The sequence below is a fragment of the Macrobrachium nipponense genome, chromosome 25, assembly GCF_015104395.2.
Source record: "Macrobrachium nipponense isolate FS-2020 chromosome 25, ASM1510439v2, whole genome shotgun sequence".
Lineage (NCBI taxonomy): Eukaryota > Metazoa > Arthropoda > Malacostraca > Decapoda > Palaemonidae > Macrobrachium > Macrobrachium nipponense.
The window spans coordinates 34,860,609-34,881,557 of NC_087214.1; the positions used below are offsets into that span (position 1 = coordinate 34,860,609).

General features: G+C 36.7%; 1 protein-coding gene across 6 annotated transcripts in view; it reads right to left on the reverse strand.

The window, feature by feature from the left end:
• Positions 1–300: 300 nt before the first annotated feature.
• LOC135199344 (high affinity cAMP-specific and IBMX-insensitive 3',5'-cyclic phosphodiesterase 8B-like) overlaps positions 301–20,949 on the reverse strand; it is a 187,675-nt gene continuing 167,026 nt past the window's right edge. For all 6 annotated transcript variants that reach the window (XM_064227291.1, XM_064227289.1, XM_064227290.1 and 3 more), the window contains 4 exons: positions 12,449–12,606; positions 9,198–9,359; positions 8,006–8,135; positions 301–4,232 (listed from right to left, as the gene is read on the reverse strand). In XM_064227291.1, the coding sequence (XP_064083361.1) occupies positions 3,955–4,232; positions 8,006–8,135; positions 9,198–9,359; positions 12,449–12,606 (728 nt within the window). In that variant the 3' untranslated portion in view covers positions 301–3,954. The remainder of the gene's footprint in view (positions 4,233–8,005; positions 8,136–9,197; positions 9,360–12,448; positions 12,607–20,949) is intronic.

Sequence of the window (20,949 nt, forward strand, 5' to 3'; positions counted from 1 at the left end):
CGGCGGTTTTTGGCACTTATCGGCTCCGAGTTAACCTGATTTATGCACCAATAACTGGTTAATGGCTTTTCTGTTATGTATGCATTAGTGCCAATACTATATTCTGGAAGCCAATGACCGGAAATAGGCGCAGTTCGGCACCAAAAATCTGTGATTTTCGTCGCTAAATGATCGCCATAAAATCGGATCGCTGATAACCAGGGACTGTTTGTGTGTATACATATATATATATACTATATATATATATATATATATATATATATATATATATATATATATATATATATATATATAATATATATATATATATACACTCACAGTCCCTGGTTAACATGGGCTCGGCTTATGACATTCCGAGCTTAAACCGCTCTTCAAATATATTTGTCAAAAATTATTTCCTGGGTTACAATACATATTCTGGGGTTGCAACACATCCAACAGAAGAAATAAGGATCTAAACGGGCAGAATAGTAAAAAAATTGGAGGATTTTTTAATGAAAATTCAATAAAAAGGCAGTTTGCATTGTTTACAAGACACCCAAAGATTAAAAGTAAGCTTTTCTTACAATTTTCAACGATTTTTCCGGTTATGACAATTTTCAGCTTATGACGCAGGATCGGAACAGGACTCCCTTCGTAAACCGGGGACTGCCTGTATAATATATATATATATATATATATATATATATATATATATATATATATATATATATATATATATATATATATATATATATATATATATATATATATATATATATATATATATATATGTATATGTATATATATATATGATATATAATACATTAATTTTATACTGCACTGTCTATATGTATATAAAACTTATCACATAAAAGTTAAAAGTTTCAACTGATCTTAAAAATAACCTGTATGTAAAAATACTAATCGGTGGTAAATCTCATTTGCAAATTAATGGATAATATTGGTCTAGACTGCCATGTATGAAAGTTTCATTCACTGTACAAGTATGTTACTAAGTTACAAAATATATAGCTTCAAGAAAATACAGTTAGAAATCTCATAGATAGTTCTGTGCTATAGAAATGGTCTCTTATTTGGGCTCTGTACAGAAACACGACAGGGAATCATATGTTACAGCACTTGATCAAAACCTCAAGACAATCTATGAAAATCGCTCACAGTCCGACAAAAAAAAAAAAATAAGTTGATTTATCGGCTAAAAGTAGCAGAGAACATTACACAAATGCAACTTTCATGTACATATACAATATACACACACACATTCTTTAGTCCGCAATTTATCTTCAGAAAGATGTGTTCCTGTATGAAAATGACCAAGAGCTATCTTTCTTTCTGCCACTAGCAATGTTAAACTCATAAAAAGATTTAGCGTCTAATACTAAGAATATCAAATCCATTGAAAGATTGTGAAAAGAACGCCCAGAAACTCCCACTAACTGGAGAGACAGTCGTTACATTACAAGTATCAGAGACTCACTGACCACATTGTGTAGGGACCACTTGAAAAATTATTCTTAGACATTTCGTCACACACCTTACCTGATTTATCAGATACTTAAAATAACCATTATGTCATAATTACAAAATTACCAAGATGAATTCAACTCCCTTCACTGAGAGAGTGAGAGAAGAGGAGGAAGAAGGGACCACTGTAATTACTGCCCAAATGCACAAAGTTCAGGCTTTGGGAATTCCTGTCACGGTCCAAAAGACCTGCTTAATTAATTTCCTACCAAGTGACCTACATAACACGTTTTGATACAAAATGAAACTATTATATATTTTCAGTCCAAAGCATAACAAGTAACTTCCTTAAATTTCATTCTGTACAAGGAGATTGTCTAAATTCTTGGCAAAACTCAACGTTAAGAGGCTTTGGCACCATTAAGCAAATACGTATAATGGTACTGTGCGAGTATATCTAGCACATACAGTCTTCATAAACTCATGCTTGATGACCAATCAACAGGCTGAAGTCATTGCCAAATCATGAAAAACACGGGGAAAAGGACCAAGCAAAATTTACTCACCAGAAATAACTGCCCATAAGGCAAGGCTAAGAAAGCACTTTCCTTACGATATAAAAAGTAAACAGATTTAATAATAGTTTTACTGTTGTTACCTTCCTATCACATATGTTTGCACCACTATATTATGTAATTGTCATATGGCATTTTACATCTACAAATTGCACTCTGCACCCAGCAACAAGGTTCACTTTTAAGATTAATCTCATGAAACCAGCAAGTCTTTCAGCTAGTTATGAATACTTAAAAAAAGTCATTTCTCTTTATGTGAGATTTAATGATTGCCAATCATCTGTCATGCGTTACAGCGCTTTCCATTCATAAAGACTATAATTCAAAAGCAATGTCACACTACATTCAGCCTTCGCAAACACAGATGATTTTTAAAATGGTTATCAATTCCCTTTACAAAAAATGACTTGGTAATCTATTCAGTAAAACTTTGTTGCCTGAGGTTTGGTTCACTGATTTCACAGATAAGAAAAAGAAATGAATGAAACTTTCAGTTGCAATAACTGAAAATCTTCTCTTATAAATTGCTGGGATATATTAAACATTTATCATCTGTATTTCATTTTTTCAAAAGAAACTTCTGGTATTTCAAGAGCAGTTTACCAAGTTAAGATGATGTCATCTAAACATGGCCTCTGTCATTCCAAATAAGATTCTCTCCACTCCTTAAATGATCTCATTTTTCAATTGATTTAGGTCAGATTTACTGACAACTCTTGATCAACAGCCCACAAAAAGAAATATCTCAACAACTATGGCATTTGCTAATCCAAAGTTCTCAAGTACAAGTACACATAACCATGACTGGTGCCTTTTTCCCGAAGAGCAACAAGATGCTTACGACCACATTAGTGTAACAGAAGAAGTCTGGTGCACCCGACTCCCATCGCCTAACTTTAACTAATAATTGGCTTCTTAGAACCTGAAAAGAAGAAGTTGCCTTACATACCCACTACATAGTATTCATTCAGCTACAACACACTCTGTTCACTTGAAGTACTACTAATGCCGTCAATGCATCATGCCTTCGGATCTTTGCAATCCTACAGCATCAGCTTCAGTCAGAGATATTAGGGAAGGATAATTTCGTGTAACGTAAAAGAAAATGGCTGCGGCTTGGAAGCTGAGAATGCCATTTTGAATCCAGAGTACCATCACAGTGCAAAGATTTTTACAAAGGATTTGTGCAGATAAAATGAAGAAGTTGTATGTGTTCAAAACTATACAAAATGTTTCCCTGACTAAATCATATAAATATTTACAGAATTTTGTACAATTTCAATTTGGCCAGTGATGATTTGTGAGGAGCGGGAAGTTATAACAACAAATAATAAAACATACAAGGCAGTATTCAACAATGACAAATTAGACACAGAACGAAGGGCAAAGCCCACTATGTATCTAACATACATATATATATATATATACAGATTTGCTCGTTAAGCGTACGTGTGTAGTTCAAAATATGCTATATGGAAGAAAGTAAAGTCACACATCAGAGTCCTTTTTTGTGACAAATATTTTTGTAGGGGAATCCTGTTATAGCAGGCCATTCATCGCATAAACTACGAAACCTACGGTACGTACAGAACAAAAAGATAACTACCTTTGGATTACACCATAATATCAATAAATTACTTCTGAACGATTCCCCCTAAAATAAGGGAGAGAAGGACAGTTACCTTAGCTGACGAACTTCGAGGCGAGTGAAATTTTCATCACAAAATATCATTCTAGCGTTGCTACAAACATTATCAATGTTAGTCATCCAAATCAGGATTCGTACTTTGGCAACATTCAGATTCCAACATATTTTGTTTTGTTTTACTATTTACAGATAGTCTTTATTACCTTTTATTTTCAAACAAATCTATATCTTTATATCGACGATTTGAGCTAAGTTTATTCATCACTAGCTTGCGGTAACCTCTTTACCTATTAGCTTTGTCCTTACGTTTCCATCTTGTTCATTAGGTATTTTTGCTTCTTCTACACTTTTCTCTTTTTCTTTCTCATTCTCCTCCTCCTCCTCCTCCTCCTCTTCCTCTTCTTCTAATTCTTCTTCTTCTTCTGTAGCTGTACTTAGAGTCTGAGTCTGAGGGAGATTACTTTTGGAAGCCTCTTCTTGTTCTTTCCAGTATTGATAGTTGATCCTCAAGTGCTCCATCAGCTCCGGAACATCAGCTAAAGCTGCAAAATGAATGCAGACGTGATATAAAAAAAAAACTGGGTTAAAACTTAAAACTGCATAAGCTGCCACAATATCGCAGCAAAAAAAGTAAACAAATGTTATTTCTGTCCAATGGAATCAAGTCATGGAAGCTGAATTCAGCCTTACAACGTACCAAAAAGTTTTTTTTTTAACCTACTGAAATCAACCTACAAATAGGGGAAGTATTGTCCCTGTAGTAAGTTCAATATTCAATCTTGGTTTTGTTTTAACATGACAAATTTTTTCATCCATTTGCATTCTTCATAGCTAACAAACCTGAAGTCTTAAAAATGGGATATTTTCCAAGCGCTAGCTGGTAACCAGTTAAAAACAATCAAAGATTGTAAGCAAGGAATCTGCGAGATCCGGCAACTCCTGCGCGCATGAGGTTAAGGAGTGAGACTGGATTAGACAATGCTTAGGCAAATCTGAAACCCTGGAGGTGTTTTTTCTGTCTGCAAAGAATGCACTAACTATAGCTGGTTCACTTGAGGTAGATTCTTGGGTGAGCCCTATGCCAATGAGACGTTTGTTTGGCGGGCGCTGATTGGCTGGGAGCTGCCTATCTCCTGGTACCAGCCAATCAGCGGCTGCCATACAAACGTCTCGTAAGCATACAGCTCATCCAAGAATCTACCTTAGCTAAGTGAACCAGCTACAGCAAGTGGATGCTATAAAGTCAAGATTTTTGGACGTTCACTTACACTGAACTCAAATTTTTCTGGTGTCTCTTGAAATGGCTTTGGACCACTGCTCTATTTAGAATTGTTTAATAATCCATATTAAGCTTCTGAATTAACTGAGGACTGATATCCATCACAAGAACAATTTGCAATGAACTAAAGGAAAAAAGGAAAATGCAGCATGAAGCCTAAGGAGTGATTCAACTGATGTTGTATGCAGTCCTGAATTTAAATTACTGGGGAAGACACTGAAACTAGGGAAGTTTCTTTTGAAACAAATGTACTGTACAAATGTTCCCTAGCTTTTATCAGTTCTATAGAGAAAAAGTCCACACCCTTATGTTCAGTTGAGATTGTTTGTAAAACTGGGTCACTAGATTGATGTTTTTGTACCAGTCTCAGGTAAGGAACTTACAGTAGAAGAAACTGCATTTATATTACAAATACAGAACAATAACTTTGCCTAAGGACAAACATATATTCCTAAAGTTATAAATGTCAACAAAACTTAAAATCATTTAGAAACAACCAATACATGATCCTGTTCAGTTTCTGGTAGATTGAGATACGCGTACTGATTATCATATTAGTTCCAAACATACTGCACACATATACTGAACAGGTGTCTTACTTCTAAACTGATTGTATGCCATTTAAATAGATATTTACAACGCCAATGAGAATTCATAACTTTAAAGGAGATCGGGCCTTCTGGTCATCTGGTGTCAAAAACACATTTTCCCTTTACAGCATAAAAAGTGAGGAATGAGGTTAAAAGGTGCTGTGCCATTTCTTTTCAGAGGTGCATTTCAGAACACCTGTTCTATATCGTTTACATTTCGAGGAAGGTCTCTACAACAGGAATCAAATCAGGCCACCAACTTAGAAGCTAGAAGTGAAATGCTTAGATATCTGGACCTGTTGAACTTTCATGTAGGCAATCCCCGGGTTACGACAGGTTCAGCTTATGATGTTCCGAGGTTAAGGCACTTTTTAATTATATTCATCAGAAATTATTTCCAGGGTTACAACGCCTACAACGCTGATCTGGCAGAAGAAATATGACACCAAAAATGGAAAATAATCAATATTTGAAGTTTATTTTGATGAAAAATGCAATAAGAATGCAGTTTAAATAGTTTTGAATGCACCCAAAGCATTAAAAGTAAGGTTTTCTTAGGATTTTTGATGATGTTCCGGCTTACGACGATTTTCGGGTTACATGTCTCAAGAACGGAACCCCCGTCGTAACCCGGGGACTGCCTGTATTATGTAAGAAGTGAAATACTCAAGGACCATCGAAACAGAGCAACAACAAAACCAATGTTCCCAGTGCTTGTCAATCACGTGGAGTCTGGGACACACAAATTCGATACTGAAGAAACTGCAGGACAAAGACCAGTGGGAAGGATAGAAAAGAAGAAAAAGACCAGATGGGGCACTGGTTGAAACTTCAGATGGCAGTGGAAAAGAGAGAGCCAATGTATTTGTGGACTACTTAGTAATATTAGAAACCTTGTATGTAGTTGCCCTGCGACAGGATGATAGTACAGGCAGTCCCTGGGTTACGACGGGTTCGGGTTACGACGTTCCGAGGTTAAGGCACTTCTCAATTATATTCATCAGACATTATTTCCAGGGTTACGGCGCATGTTCCTGGGGTACGACGCCTACAACGCTCATCTGGCAGATGAAATATGACACCAAAAATGCAAAATAACCAATATTTGAAGGTTTTTTTGATGAAAAATGCAATAAGAATGTAGTTTACATAGTTTTCAATGCACCCAAAGCATTAAAAGTAAGGGTTTCTTAGGATTTTTTATGATGTTCTGGCTTACGACGATTTTCGGCTCACGAAGCGTCTCAAGAACGGAACCCCCGTCGTAACCCGGGGACTGCCTGTATTCTGTTGCGTACTGGATTTTCGACTAAAGCAGTCATCTGAACTCATCATTTCATGCTTGAATGATTCTTAAAAGTGATAAAATCCTGAGGTCCAGAGGAAGGCAGAGTATATTAGGATGCATACCATGTTCCTCCTAAGTCATGCCATCAGTGTGAGTGTTCAGTGCTTCAAGTTATAACACTTTTAGCTGTTATGTATGACAGCAATTATTTGTGTTCCGTCTATTGCAATACAGACTCGGATGAAAACCAATAAAAAATTAAAACAGGAGTTAGAAAGATGGGAATATGAATTAGGAACATTCCAAATACCATCACTCCAATGCCAGAATCGAAAATAGAGAGAGAGAGAGAGAGAGAGAGAGAGAGAGAGAGAGAGAGAGAGAGAGAATATCCCTTGTAGCTTCAAGAATGGATGAAAATAAACATGAATAGTCATCTAATGAAATTCTAAGAGAAAAGTCTTTAAGACAGTTGGTAGTGAACAAATTCAAGTACTGTACATTACATTATCTTGATGGTTTCAAGATTCAGAGTGCTACTTTTTGCATTTATTTCCACTTATTAGTCCTCAAGAGCAATGACTGTACGAAATGTCTTGTCATACTACTTTGAGGTCAATGCAAATGGTGTTTTACCAATATTCTACATTAAAAGTAAGCTTACACCTTCAGGTTAGTTGTCAGCATGATCAACTCAGTACAGTCTACTTACATACTTGTATTCTGGCTTAATATTAACGACTTTTTTCATTTAAAATGACTTTGCACCTATGAAGCTACCAGTTCTACTAAAATTATGACCTCATCCTTGTATGAACACAAAAACTTAGAACACCTATATTGCAGGTTATTTTTTTTTTTTTTAAATCCTTCCCTAAAAGTTGGGTCATTCCTGCTACCCCAAAGATGGAATTCAGACATATGTCTGAGGAGTAGACTATTTTCCACTTGAGTGGCATTCCTCTCTGTCCTGGAATTACAAGTACTTTCTGCTTTAGTAAGCACTAAAACTCTTCCCTTCAAAACACAAAACCAAAAGTTCTGTCCTAGCATACACTTTCATCCTACCAAATTTAATTCAGTTTAAAGCTACTACCTGCAGAACTATACATAGTTACTTTACTAAACGTAATATAAACAATGAAAAGAACATCTTACCATCCCATGCATCAAACATGTCATTAACAAAGAAATCAATGAACCCAATTTGTGACTTTGGAATTGAGCACGTAGTACGGTCAAACTGAGGCATCACAATCGGTAAACTGCGTCGTTTTTCCTCTTCCGTCTGTTGGGGAAGAATACAGTTAAATTAGTATCCTGAGCACATATGCAGAAGAGTACAAAATACATAATACATACCACCGTTTGTGGTCAGCATAACAGTCACGATTTAAGGAAAACTTTATTGTTATATACTGAGTAAATAGTTGTGACAGAGCTTAATATTAATGAAATTTTCATTATATTTCACTTATATCACTTTAAATCTAATGATATTTAATAGGCAGTCAGTCCTTAATTGTTATCAGACTGCAGCAGACTGAAAAATATGAAACAACAAAAGTCAAAATGTAAGCAGCATTAAATTGCAAGAGGACATCTGGTAGACAAAATTCTTGATCATACTTTCACATTAATTTGCAGCCCCAGTAAGATTTTGAGTTTCTGAATAGTTGATTTTCATAACATCTATAATTATCATTAGCTCTTCTGCCAGAGGAATATCAAAGAATCCTTAGACCATGCGGCCTTGAACCCGACCTAAAATGCACTGATGCAAAGTGGCACTAAACTAGAAACAGTGTGGGGTATATAATCTAAAGCTTCGTGGCTTTAATTTCTCAATGTGAAATGAACATTTCATCAGTCAGTATGTTAGGCAGTCCCCGGCTTACAATGGGTTTGGCTCACGACATTTCGAGGTTACAACGCTTTTCAAATATTCATCAGAAATTATTTCCAGGTTTACGACGCATGTTCCAGGGTTACGACACTTATGACGCCAATCGGGCAGAAGAAATAAATCAATATTTGAAGTTTTTTATGAAAAATTCAATAAAAATGCAGTTTACATAGTTCTTAATACACCCGAAGCATTAAAAGTAAGGTTTTCTTAGGATTTTTGACGATTTTCTGGCTTACGACGATTTTCGGCTTACGATGCATCTCAAGAATGGAACCCCCGTCGTAAGCCGGGGACTGCCTGTACTTGATAATAATGCTAACACAACTCGTCGCAAACACTCTGAAATATTTAAAGTCAGGCTGCAGACACTTCGTGAACAAAAGTTGAGAAGATCCTATTTACATCACAGCAGAATGAATGTTAAGTAACACACAACTTTACCTGTGAAAAGTACTCATTGGCAATTCTGTGTGCCCAGTCGATTGAGAGAGGAAGAGGTCTAACCGGGTTGCTGACGTCAGCACACTTGATCAACATCCTTTTTATTATGACCAAATTCTCAGGTGTTCCAAAGGACATCAAATCTGGTGAGTCTCTTGATCCCTGAAGTGATATATAATTTTCTTGAAGCATTCTATAAGTAAATGAGTATCAAAAATAAAATAACACACAAAATTCAAATGCTGTACTGTTGAAAGTTTAAACACCATGGGGTTCACTGAGGTTTGAGCAATATAAAATAGCTATAGCTATTACAGGCCAAGGAATAACTAAAAAAAATATGTTTAATCTTTAATTTAGCAGAGAAAAAGAAGCTTTAGTTTATCAAGTCAGGATGAAATCCTAAATGTTTTCCATTCAAAAGAGAAAAGCTGCCATCATCAATTTCTGCACTTGAGCAGACTCCTTGAAAACAATTTCTCTTGGCAGATAGTAATCAATACATAAAAGACCTAGTTAGCCATGAGAGTAGATCCCATTGGAGAGGAATTACTGAGATATGATATGTTAGGCAGGTAAGTAGCTCCAGCTGAGATCTATGTACAAGGAAACACCTAGCAGTAACTATGTTCACCACGTACGTATTTTTTTTACCATGCATCTTTGCTAGTTTCACATATCCTTTGGTTCTTAAACTTTACATCTATTTTTGACAAGTCTCTTTTTTCATGTTTTGTCTCAAGCTGTTGTTAGATTTCTTTGATTTGACTTCTACCCAAACTTGTCATTGCATTCATAAAGATAGTTTAAAAAAAGTACTAATGTGATTTGGTTCAAAAGGTAAGTTAGATCTTAGGATGAACTGCACTTTGTTACAGCTGGTCAGTCAGCCTCAAAACTTTTAGAGACGTTCTTTGTCCAATACAATGATGCCTCCAGCCCTTTGCATTGGGATTAAAACCCTAATAGAGCTGGGCACTATCAGGAACTGAAAGACTATAAGCTGTCTCACTTTAACCGAGGGATATAGTCCAGGGAAAAGAATGCTTTTTAAAATTGTGAGTGAAACATTTGGGCATTCTGACTTTTTTTGAAGAGATAATGAAACTTGTTCTTTTACAAATGCTCTTCTGAGAGCATATGGAGAAATATCTTCTTGTCAGTAATGAAATCAAGGATACATATAGTAATGTAGAAAGGATTTCCAGGGTTAAGTGACCAACTTGGAAAACTTCTTCACAACAGTTACATAATCCTTGCCTCAAAGTTCCTTTTATTGTTTGAATCCACTAATTTGTAACAATAAATATCAATTTACATTAGGCTGCAACATCTTTGTCATTCCAACATTCCATGTCAATTCTGTGGTGATGGTGAACGATGAGAGCTTTGTTTCCAATTGGTCTGCAAATAAATTTTTCTCATTCAGTGTCTGTCCTTGAACACAGACTTGTTTTCTTTTTTGTTATTTTTTTTTTTTTTTTACATTGGACTGGCCTAGTTTTGGGGATGCAGTCAAACACTACTGCAGAAGCCTGGACTCTGGTTGAGAAGTGTTTCACGCAAACACTTTCTGATTTTCCAATCTTTTTTCTCTGTCTAACACTCACATTTGAGGTGATGGTGATGATAATGATAATTTTGGTGTCATATATTCATGAGCTCACTCTTCACTCCTTAAATGGCTATTCTGCGTAAAACAAACCTGCATACTTGTATTTCCTTACAGATAATCATTAACCAAAATGACCTTCCCTTTGTGAACAGAACTTGTATATACTAAGATTTGTTGGAATATTCATATGATAAATCTAAAAAAATCAAAGAAGTTACCATTTTGTAAATATACAAAGAATGGAAATTGGACCTCATTCTTAAAAGTGGTCAAAAACATATTCCATGAAATGCAATTCACCAAAATCTAGGCAACATCACAATTCACACGAATGCCTTTTCAATATAAACTACTATATCAAAATTATGGCGGGAACAGGCACAAGCATCAGGAAGGGTAATATCTTTAACTCCAATGGTCTTCCAGAATACTGAGAACTACATCATTTGGAATCCACTAAGACCTGCCTATGCATGTATGTGGAATACAAGTAGACATACATTTGTAAAAATGGGGCACATACTAAGACCTACATCTATGAATACTGCATGTGGAATATACTTTGATCTATGTTTACAAATATGTGGACTGGACTACATAACATCAGAATTATAGGAATACTGCTCAAACAGCATTTAACAAAATATATAGCTAGACAGAAACATAATGTAAAATGTAATGACGTATGACAATAACTTTCGGTGTAAAATTATCTTAAGAGTACACTATAAAAGCATACATACAAAATACCAGGAAACAACAAAGATAGACACTACTAAATGAGGTGGATTATTGCAAAAAATAAAACTCTGATTCCCTAAACAGCTAAACAAAGTTCTACTGATTATGAAAAATTTGTAAAAAGCTAACAAGTTACTGACAAACCTGCTGCTGAAAGACTGACTGAGGAACCCAACAGCTGTCCATAAGAACAGCAGAAAGACTTGGGAACAAAGCTTCAGCTGGACACAGTCATCATTTGTCACTGAAGATGGGTTAAGTTGTACCTTTGCCCACTGTATCCTAAGGGTAGTGCAACCAGAAGAACTGGCTAAGAGGTGATGAAACCAGAGCATTCATTAGATTACTAACTTCTGCCGGTTCAACCTACAACATGTCCCTTGGCTGTTCTTGACATCTGTGTGAATCTCGGACTTGAATATCATCAGGTGCGAGAGAAAAGACAGAGTGCGCTCCAGAAGGACCCTACCCCTCCAAAACTTGCATTTCTACTTCTCCCAGGATTTAAGCACTCACGGCCAGTCACAACGCCTGGTTTTGGGTAAACCTTTCGTAAAAATCCACACATAATTGTGTGTATGATCTTGTAACCGGTAGACAAACCGAACAAGTTATACAAAACCAAACCAAACCAAAACCTTAACCTCCTCATGTGAGGTAATAAGTTGGGCCAAGCAATTTATAGCAAATGATGTATGTGTAAAACAATGGTCAGTATCTTATAAAATAATGAATTCACCTTACATATTTCTATTATCTCATATGATCCCAGTATGCATATCTTGAATGTCTTTAGCAAATCTACAATCTATTATTACTACAGAAAGCAAACAAGAAATCCCAGACTAATGCTACTCTAACTAAGAGACAACATAAAGTGTAAACAGAAGCTCACGTCAAGTGACGTCGTCTCTTCATCCTTGATGGACACTTTGCTGCTTGCAGACATGTTGACAAACTTGCTCAGGTGCTCGAAGTGCTTGGTCATGTCTGTTGCCAAAACCATGTCGATGATGCTCTTGCGCACATGCTTGTAAGTGTCTCGATCCAGAGCTGCAACGTGCAATTGTGGTAGCATGCATGAGGGTATTGCTTGTGGGGGTGAGTGCTGACCTAAGTCCCCCATGCTCATTATTTTCTTTTATTTGAGAATGACAGTCATGCTTCAACATTAAGAAAAATGTATATGCCATTGATAAGTTACAACATTTTACCATTTACCTGTGCACATCACTAATATACCCATCCAGCTTATGAAAATGTCAATATACGTAACATGAATAGCTTACGTGAAGTGCAATTATTGAACTAGATCTATCGTTACTATGTACCTATACAATATCTAATCTACGAAGGCACTAAAGCTATTATCTACGTGGTTCAGAGCATATTAAAATAGACAACTTCAGAATGATACAACATAATGAACCAAATATCCTTAAGAGGAGGAACACACTGTACTGTACATACTTCTTAGCAATGTATTATATACTGGAGGATGCTCACGTGAAGCAGCCTAACTTTTGACTGAGGTCAAAATTGGACCAATGCTACGTGAAAAGCGTTATGTCATTGAGCACCTTCATGCTGCAAATTACAAATTTTCTGAAATTTACTTTAGTTGTGCACATCAAAATTCTGAATGTGGCTACTTGTATCATCTTTTATATGAAGTGCATTGCAACAATAACTATCACAATCATTATAATCTGAAAGGCAAAGAAGTTTCTTGATAGTACTCGAGTACTATCCTCTGGTTGAAAGGCATGGAATATTTCTTTACACTGGATTTCAACAATTCATACAATTTCCAGTTTTTATTAACAAGTCACAATGAATTGCAAAAAATATGATGAAAATGTAACTGATTAAATACCATCACTTTAGACCAACTGACAGCTGAAGCCATCTTTTGATAATCTGTTACATTTGATTTTTGGGTCATAACTTGAAAATAAAAATTCCGAAGAGATGTCCACCAACAATTCACCCTTTTCCTTGAATGCAAATATGAGTAGCAAATTTAGAAACAAAAAAGTATACATTTAAGTGAACCCTACAAATGCAAATGATTGACTCTTAATCATTTACTATTTTTAAAAAATGTACTCATACGAGAAATACTTTTACATTACTAAATGACTTGCATACCTTTACAAGGAACTTTTAAAAATTACTCTGAATAGAGGACTGTAAAATACCATAAAGTGCCCAGTTTGTCCAGTACAATATATGTACCACATGACTACACCAGGACGCAAGGGCCCTCTCTGAAATGAACGTCAAATTCCAAGTCATCAAATATGTTTAATCTCACAGGAATTTCAATTTACTAAAACAAGACACTGATGAAGTTTACACGAATTTTAACTTGCAATCATTTCCTTATTGCCAGAGAGACAGAAAGACAGCCTTTCCTGCTCCTTTCCCAAGCATTATTACGGTCATCACTCCAAGTTTTCCATAAGTGAAGAATAATGATCTCCATCTTTATAACAAGTCTTGTGGAATAGCTAAAATGAACTCATCCATCATCAATACAATAATTCACCCTCATGAATATGATGCGAGCAGAGTCTAGAGTCTTGGCATAAATCATTAGCTTCTTTGGCTAATGTAACCAAAAACACATCTCAGGGTTAATCATTTCAACAAAATGTACAAGAGTATTAAATATCGCATGAAATATTCCTCCCGATGGGATGCTGACCTACTCTGCAGTGCCTAGCTTACTTGTCAATGGGACTCGTGCAACATCATTTCCATATCACGCAGAACAAATCTTAATATTCTTTCTCAGTAACTTTTGGTTTTAAATCTCTTGCGAAGCTGTCACCACAACTTTCATCTTATTTGCCATGAGTGGTGAACAGTTTCTCTTTTGTGACTCGTGCTTTTGTAAACCTTTGTTTAGCAAGATGACATTGACTGAAACTCTTAATTTCGTTGCAAAGAGCATACTCACGTTTCGTTGCCAGTTTACAGTATGTATACTTTCATTAGCAATGTCATTTTTAGACCCAAGTTCAGGGCACTAGGAGTTATTGAGTCCCTCGTCCTTTGCCTCCTATTGCATCAGATGAAGCTAAATCTTTTGTTTCTTTGATACTGAGCTTTACTATATGTTTCACAGATCCTTACAGAGATCCTGACGACACTGGGAGACCTCTTGTGCTGATCACCAACTGTGCCCATATCTCAGAATGATCAACAGAGGTTCTTTACAGTCTGCTAGCTACTTGTGGAGGTGTTTCTTCTTTTTCTTCTCATGGTATCGACCAAATTCTACTGAGAGTACATCTTGTACATTTGGATTCTCTGCCTTTCTTATTCTTCAACCAAAAGTTGCTTCAAGTCTTCCCTGTCTCATGCATCATATGGCCTTATATTCCCATGGCTGGTACTAAACACTACCAAATGCAGGCCCTGACAAATCTCTGGTATTAGCCAATGATCTGTGAAATTGGTTCATGACGATTACTAATGCCTATAGATAATATCAAAATTTGAGGATGGGGAGGTTCTGAAGCATGTACTTGTGATTTTACCCATTTCTGAATTAAACTCATGTTTTCTGTTGGGTCTAAAGATGACCATTTCTGTATGCAAGACGCCTTGAATCTAAAGATAAGACACCATTATGTAAAGGACATCAATGACTGAAGCAAAGTTGCTGAGAAGGGAAGACAGCTCTCTTTGAAAGCTGAAAGAGAGCTGGCAGGCACTCCTTTCCTGCCTTTAAACAGCAATGAATCAGAAGGTATCTGAAACCCAACTACAGTTGACTCCTCCATTAACCTTTTCACCAGTTTCACCAGAACCTATTCATTAAACACTTGCAAACTGCTCTTCACTAATTGTCAGACAGATAAAGAAACACGACCCAACCCAAACACATGAATTCTTTGACAGATGTAACAATTATTCACAAAAGTGTTGGCTATATGTTGAAGCCTCTGGGCCTGTGAAAGCGAGAACAAGATATCCATGCTGTGCCACGAACTAATAGCAAGTAAATTTGGAGCTGGGTGATGCAATGCGGTGGCAACATCCAACGAAGCCTGGGAATTGAGGAGATTGACGAAGAAATGGCAGTTCTGGCTTGGAGACACAAATGAAGTCCCCTAATCAAGACAATTTTTCTTTTTTTTTTTTTATCAAAGTTGAAACTTTTGTATGCTAGTAGTTCATTAAGAAATGAAATATTTCTTTGTGCTTTTTTATGTCATCTAACCTTCCTACACATGCTGTGTGTTTTACTGGGTCGCTTTTAGACTGTGGTGTAGTTATCGCTACCGTCAGACGTGGCTCGTGTTGATAATCGACGTAAATGTGAGAAACGTGGAGACTAAAATGGGGAGAGGCTCTGTGATAGGGATGAAGAATGCATGAAGAGAGAGAGAGAGAGAGAGAGAGAGAGAGAGAGAGAGAGAGAGAGAGAGAGAGAGAGAGAGAGAGAGAGAGAGAGAGAGAGAGAATGTACTATTATTCCCAGATGGACAATAAAGCATTAAAAATGCATGTAATGTGAAGAAGCAGACCACTTCTGGCACCTTTATGTCTCAGAGTGAATGTATCGACATTAGTAGCAGTAAGACTTCAAAAGGTGGGCATTACTTTAGCTGCTTTTAACTACACTATTGAATGTAGACCTACATACAGCTAAGACGGGAAATGCAGAGGCTTTGTCTAGACTACCAGTTGAAGAAGCGCGGGTGGGAGGAACGTAACGTGATCCTACTATTCTTTTGCACTGATGCTTGAACTTACCTATCACTGCAAGAGAGGTTGCAGAATGAACCAGGAGATCTTACACCCTCAAAAGTGCTCCAAGGGTTAATTATTGGTGGCCCCATGTTGACAAAAACATTGATTTTATGTTAAGAGGCGTGAGAGTCATCACATACATGAAAATAATCCTACAATCAGTATGGAGGCATCTATGGGGTATGTGGGATACACTTGGCAATGTCTTCAAGTAAATTTTGCAAGACTTTTCACAGGTCACTGTTGTTAGTTGTTAATAAATATAGTAAAGAGTATGACACAATCCCATTACGGTCTGCAAGTTCTTTTGTCAGCGATAATTACTCCTGTTCATGAATACGAAAGTAGTGACTGGCAGTAGCCCATAATTCTACTAAAACCTTGAAACATTTCTTAAAAATATGTGGCATATAATTCGTGATTTCCTGCGTCACATCATCCAGCTTTGCACATACTACTAATGTTTAAGAAAGGGTCACTCTTCCTGAAAACTTCAACATTTAATCTGTCATTCCAAATGCTACTACAAGCACAGCACCTTCAATCTTACTTATTTACCCTGGCTTCCTTAGCCAAGAACAAAAGGGAAGTGACCAATAGTAAAATCAGGTAAAGTTAGGAGCTGAATCCCTTACCTTCACTTTGGGTATACACTACCACATAGAGGAAATGAGTAGGCGTAGTGTTTGATTTAATCACCATACGGGATAAATATATCCAATATAAATGCATAACTACAGAGATGCATTAGATATAAATGTATTTTCCAATTTGCATTACTCTATTGTGGATATTCAGCTCTTTTGTTCTTTTTTTATATGACTAATTAATGTTTTCATATGATCCGCTCACATCAAAACATTTTGGTAAAAGTCAAAGGAACAGAGTCCACTGAAATTATACCTCTGCACTTTTTTCCTAATACCTATACGTATATTTGCTGAGAAGCGGATAGACAATTTTTATTCACAGAAAGCTATTGAACTCAATTATGAATAACATTAATTCTATCTTACCTTTTACAGGCAAGAGAACAGATAAGTAGCCAATATTAATTTCAGTGCAATGTGTTACGACACTTTGGCACCTACACAAAGCACTGTGTGGATTCTGGTGTTCTGTGAAATGACCAGAAAGAATCAGCTCTAAAGACACATTAAATACTAATATCAACATAAGAAATCCCTAATGGAAAAAAACCTTGCAGAAGACAGCAAGAAGGTTATCTTCAACTGATGATCTATATAGTAATGGTTACCACTGTTGGGACAAAGTAATTAGCCACTTGAAACTATTCTCTCAAGTAGACAAAGAACCATGGATGCTGCTCACATTCAAGTGGAAGAATAATATTTCAACAATGGAAGAATCTACAACATGAAGAGCATGAAACATATATGCAATCATGTCTGTAAGCAATCGGAGCCTTACGTGCATACAACAAGTTCTTCTATGAAAGAATATTTACTGTGAAAAGTAGGTAACTGAGGCACAAAATATTAGATATCCTTTGTATTCAAGAATGTTACGGATTTTGGTAAGAAAATCTCAAGGTGTCATGTTACCATCCCGATGGCGTGATGATCATGAGTCTTAAACTACTGTGAGACTGTGACTCATGGCAACCCTCATATCTAACAGATTTATCAATACCTACCAAGAATTATATTCTAAATATTTAAAACATGAGCGTGCTCTTTGTTAGGTACCCTTTCTTATCTTTGCCTTCAAGTTAGGAACATCTACAGTTGCTTAACTATCTTTGCCATCATCTCGACGGGATATTTCTCCCCTTACCTAAGATCTCAGGATGCAGTATATGGCTTATATAACATACATCTCCCTTTGTTGAAGACTCAAATACACTATTAACCACCTACAAAAACTTTTGCGGAGGCCAAAATCACTTTTGTCATGTTTCCAGTCACTATGCAGCTGTGAATTCCATCTGTGGAATATTTTCTTCAGCTAAAGTTGCTAATAAATTAATATGAAGTGTAAACTAGGGTTTCAGCTGGCATTCAGAAGAGGAACTAACAAGAGTATGGCGGAGATTGTACAAGCAATTTCTGGGCTCAGCCGTGTCGCTCCCGTGAAATATGTCTGCTTTAGCACTATTTCTAGTAAAATATTGCTATAATACCAGAGAACTGCTAAATTGGACATGTCAGAAGCCTCTGACTCGCTCACCTATATAAAAGGTGTCGGTATAAAACTGGGGCGAGTGTTAAACACTACCACAGCAACCCCTCCAATTAGCCTTTTCCTCATCAAAAGACCCTAAATACGGGGAGCCGACCCATAGGTCACACCTAGCTACCCCGTTGAAGGCGGCTGTGACGACATACTTTTCGATAGCCATTCCGTGTTCGCACGTTCGAATATTACTATTTGTTCTTTTATTTTTATTCTGGTTACGGATCGTCATCTACCTCTTCACCCAAGTTAAGTACTGGTTCCGCCCTTTTTCAATATTTAGGGAGTGAATTTGCCTATCGTTTTGCCTTTATTTAGGATTTTATTAGGCGTCACTTTTAAATAATGGGCGGGCGGCAAGTCGCCTTTACGGCTTACCCTTGAATTGTACCGATTTACGCTTGAATTGTACCGACTTCGAGTAGTCTTCCTCTCTGCTTGTAACATGTGATATTTCAGTACATGTATGTATGTATATATGTATATATATATATAATATATAGATATATATATATATATATGTATGTATATATTTATTTATTTATTTATTCTTGGGTGGCAGTTTTTAGTCGATCCGATTTCCATTTATGTTTGTTATTTTCATTATTTTCACGTTTTTTCACGGGGGTCTTCTTTCGAGCACGTTTCTTTGTTTCGTGCTTCGCCGTTTATCCACCGTCCTATTTCATTCAAGAATTTTCCCTTTTTTCTTTTCGTCAGCTTGCCGTTTCTTATCGTTTTGTCAGTAAGCAAGTAGTTTTTCCCCTTTTGCGTCCACTGTTATCGAGTGGCCTTCATTGCTGGTTTTATTTTACGACAGTTTATTTTCATTTCCCCCGTGTTAAAGCATGATTTTCTTTAGCTTTAAGTAATTGATTTTATTTTGTCTATGTATATTTTGGATGTTAGGTCGGTTAGCCTACATAGGCTATGCCTGCGTTTTCCTCGTAATCTTTTATTTGCGAGGATACGCTGATCACGTGATCGTCACCCCATCAGCCCTCCTTCCCTCCCCCTCACGTGGGGCCCCCAGTAGTTGGGTGCTCCTCTCGCCTCGGTTGTCGCTGACAGCCGTTCCCATCAGCAGAGGGGGGGGGGGGTGTAGAGGGTCCTCCAGGACCTTAGATTGGTGGGTGTCGCTTCTCAGCCGACCGCCTCCGGAGTTGTTGATTGCTTTGCGTATTCAGCCTCGGCTTCCGTGGAGTTGTTGCGCTCTGCTTCTTTCAGCTTCCGGAGCTTACATCCATCCGCCTAAAACATTCCCTCTCCGCATAAGGCGGATTTAGATTCAGGCCTCTCCGGTAGTCGTTGAGGGCTATGTTTACGGAAGTTTCTCTTCCGTAGGCGGAGATATTATATTTGTTATTTTATTTCTCCCTTTTATTTTTATTTTCTTTTCTTTTTTGCCACGGAACTTGCGAGTTCATGTGGCCGTCCCGGGTTACTTCGTGTACCCCCCACTCCGGGTCATACAGCTCCGGGTGGTTTTAATTATTATAGTCCCCGGGACGTAAATATATGAATATATATATCATATATATATTTTTTATATATATATTATTTTCCTTTCTTTTGCCACGGAACTTGCGAGTTCATGTGGCCGTCCGGGTTACTTCGTTTACCCCCCACTCCGGGTCATACAGCTCCGGGTGGTTTTAATTATTATAGTCCCGGGCGGACGTAAATATATGAATAATATATATACATATATATTTTTTTATATATATTATTTCAGTTCGGCATGCTCCGGCATATGACATTATTATCATAATAATCCTATAAGTTTGTGCAATTGGTTCTCATATATTATTGCACTTACAGGCCACTCAGTGTCTGGTTGCCGATCTACAGGATCTGTGCAACCATGATGTTGCCGGAACCATGCCCCGTGCGCATTATTGCTTACCGGTTCCGTAGTCTGGCATCACGTAAACGGCTTTGCCTGCTACGACTTGTACAAACAGGTTACCTGTTCGATAAGTTACCGCACTGCTTGTTCTATACATATTGTGATGGAATTATATTACACTACTTGGATTAGTGTTAAAAAAAAAAAAAAAAAAAATGAAATAAAAAAAAAAATAAATAAAACAATAATAATGATAATAATAATAAATAAATAAATAAATAGATAAATAAACAATTAAAATAAAATAAATAACTAAATAATAATCAAATAAATTACTATATAAATAAATAATTAATTTCTGTAAATAAATTACATTAATTAATCAACATATGTAAGCATAATGTTCAAAGATTTTACTCGAAATTGACACATTCCTTGCATTACAGACAGAGCAGTCTGTTAAGCATGCTGCACTCTCCACCCTCAAGGTCTGGGTTGGAGGTTTTGGACAGAACGTAGGGGTAGCTAAGCCCTTTTTTATGCTACCTCAAGATATGGCGGCCTCCCCAGCCGGGAAAGCTGCC